Raw genomic sequence first — 1,247 nt, forward strand, 5'->3', positions numbered from 1 at the left:
CGCGGCGCGGAGCGCGCGCATGTGGGCCGCGGCCCGGGCGCAGCGCTCCCGGGGCCCGGGGGGCAGGGGCCGGCGGCGCGCGGCGCGCTGCGTCTCGCGCGCCTCCTCGAGCATGGCGTTCCACTTGCCCGTGACGGAGCTCGCGAACTCGTGGACCTACCGGGGAGCGTGGTTCCATCGGTGTACACACACGCCGCGACGCCGCCGCGCGCGGGCGTCGACCCGTCGACGACGGCCTCCCGCTCCCGCATGAGCCAGTCGCCCTCGGGCACGTCGACCCGGAGGGCGACGGCGGCCATCTTCTGACCACCGTGGGCAGCCTTAACTGAATCGGCACCATCGACAAAGTGACTTGTAGATGCCGCCTTGTCTAGCAGCCCCGCTCGCGAGCCATTCGAAAACAATGCGCCTCCTCGCCGCCGCCCTGACGCTCGCGTCCACGCATGCCGTGCATGACATCGTGGACCTCTATGCCAAGCCGGACACGAGCATGCGAACGCAGCTCGGCGCGCATTTCCAGGACGGCCACCCCGTCAACGCGCTCGTCGTGTTCCACCTCGAGGGCTGCGTCTTCTGCGAGATCACCATGGGCACCATGCTCTACGATACGACCCACGACGGCGTTCTGAACGCGACGGGCATCCAGCCCTTCAAGCTGCTCGTCGACGCCGAGGGCACGCCGAACGGCACCTTCACGTTCTGCAGCGGCTCCGCCGACTGCGTCGCGCAGTCGAAAAAAATCCTCGGCGTCGACCCCGCGGCGCTCGCGTCCTTCCCGACGACCTACTACTACGACGCGGGAGGCGCCGCGAGCGACGTGTCCGACGCGAAGTGCGGCATCGCCGTGCGCCGCGACGGCCCGGCGGGCTGCGCGCCGGCGACGGCCGCGGCGTGCGCGCCCGCGGCCAACGACCTGAGCAACTGGGTCTGCAACGCGGCGACGAAGCACGCGGCGACGGACTGCGCCGCCGCGTCGCCCGCCTGGGAGCGGTGCGCGAAGAAAAATTAGCGCGCCGCCCGCGCTAACGTCGCCCTCACATGTCGCAGTGCTCGTGCCACTCGTGGAACACGTCCATGGACTTGTCGTCGTTCATGCCGGCCCACTTGATGAGGGGCTTGCCGTCGGCGTCGGTCTTGCGCTTGATGCGGTAGGCGATGGCGGAGAAGACGAGGAGGAGGCCCACCATGCCCGGGGGCGTGATGTCGTGGCCGTAGATCAGCGCGGAGAGCAGGATGGAGAGGATGAT

At 69.8% G+C, this 1,247-nt stretch overlaps 1 protein-coding gene across 1 annotated transcript; it reads left to right on the top strand.

The window, feature by feature from the left end:
• Window positions 1-403: 403 nt before the first annotated feature.
• Window positions 404-990, top strand: AURANDRAFT_69160 (hypothetical protein; the record flags this gene model as incomplete). The annotated part of the gene is made up of 1 exon (XM_009044913.1): window positions 404-990. A coding segment is annotated over one exon (587 nt), but the record flags the coding sequence as incomplete, so codon positions are not given.
• Window positions 991-1,247: the final 257 nt, after the last annotated feature.

Source organism: Aureococcus anophagefferens (assembly GCF_000186865.1).
Source record: "Aureococcus anophagefferens unplaced genomic scaffold AURANscaffold_1024, whole genome shotgun sequence".
NCBI lineage: Eukaryota > Pelagophyceae > Pelagomonadales > Pelagomonadaceae > Aureococcus > Aureococcus anophagefferens.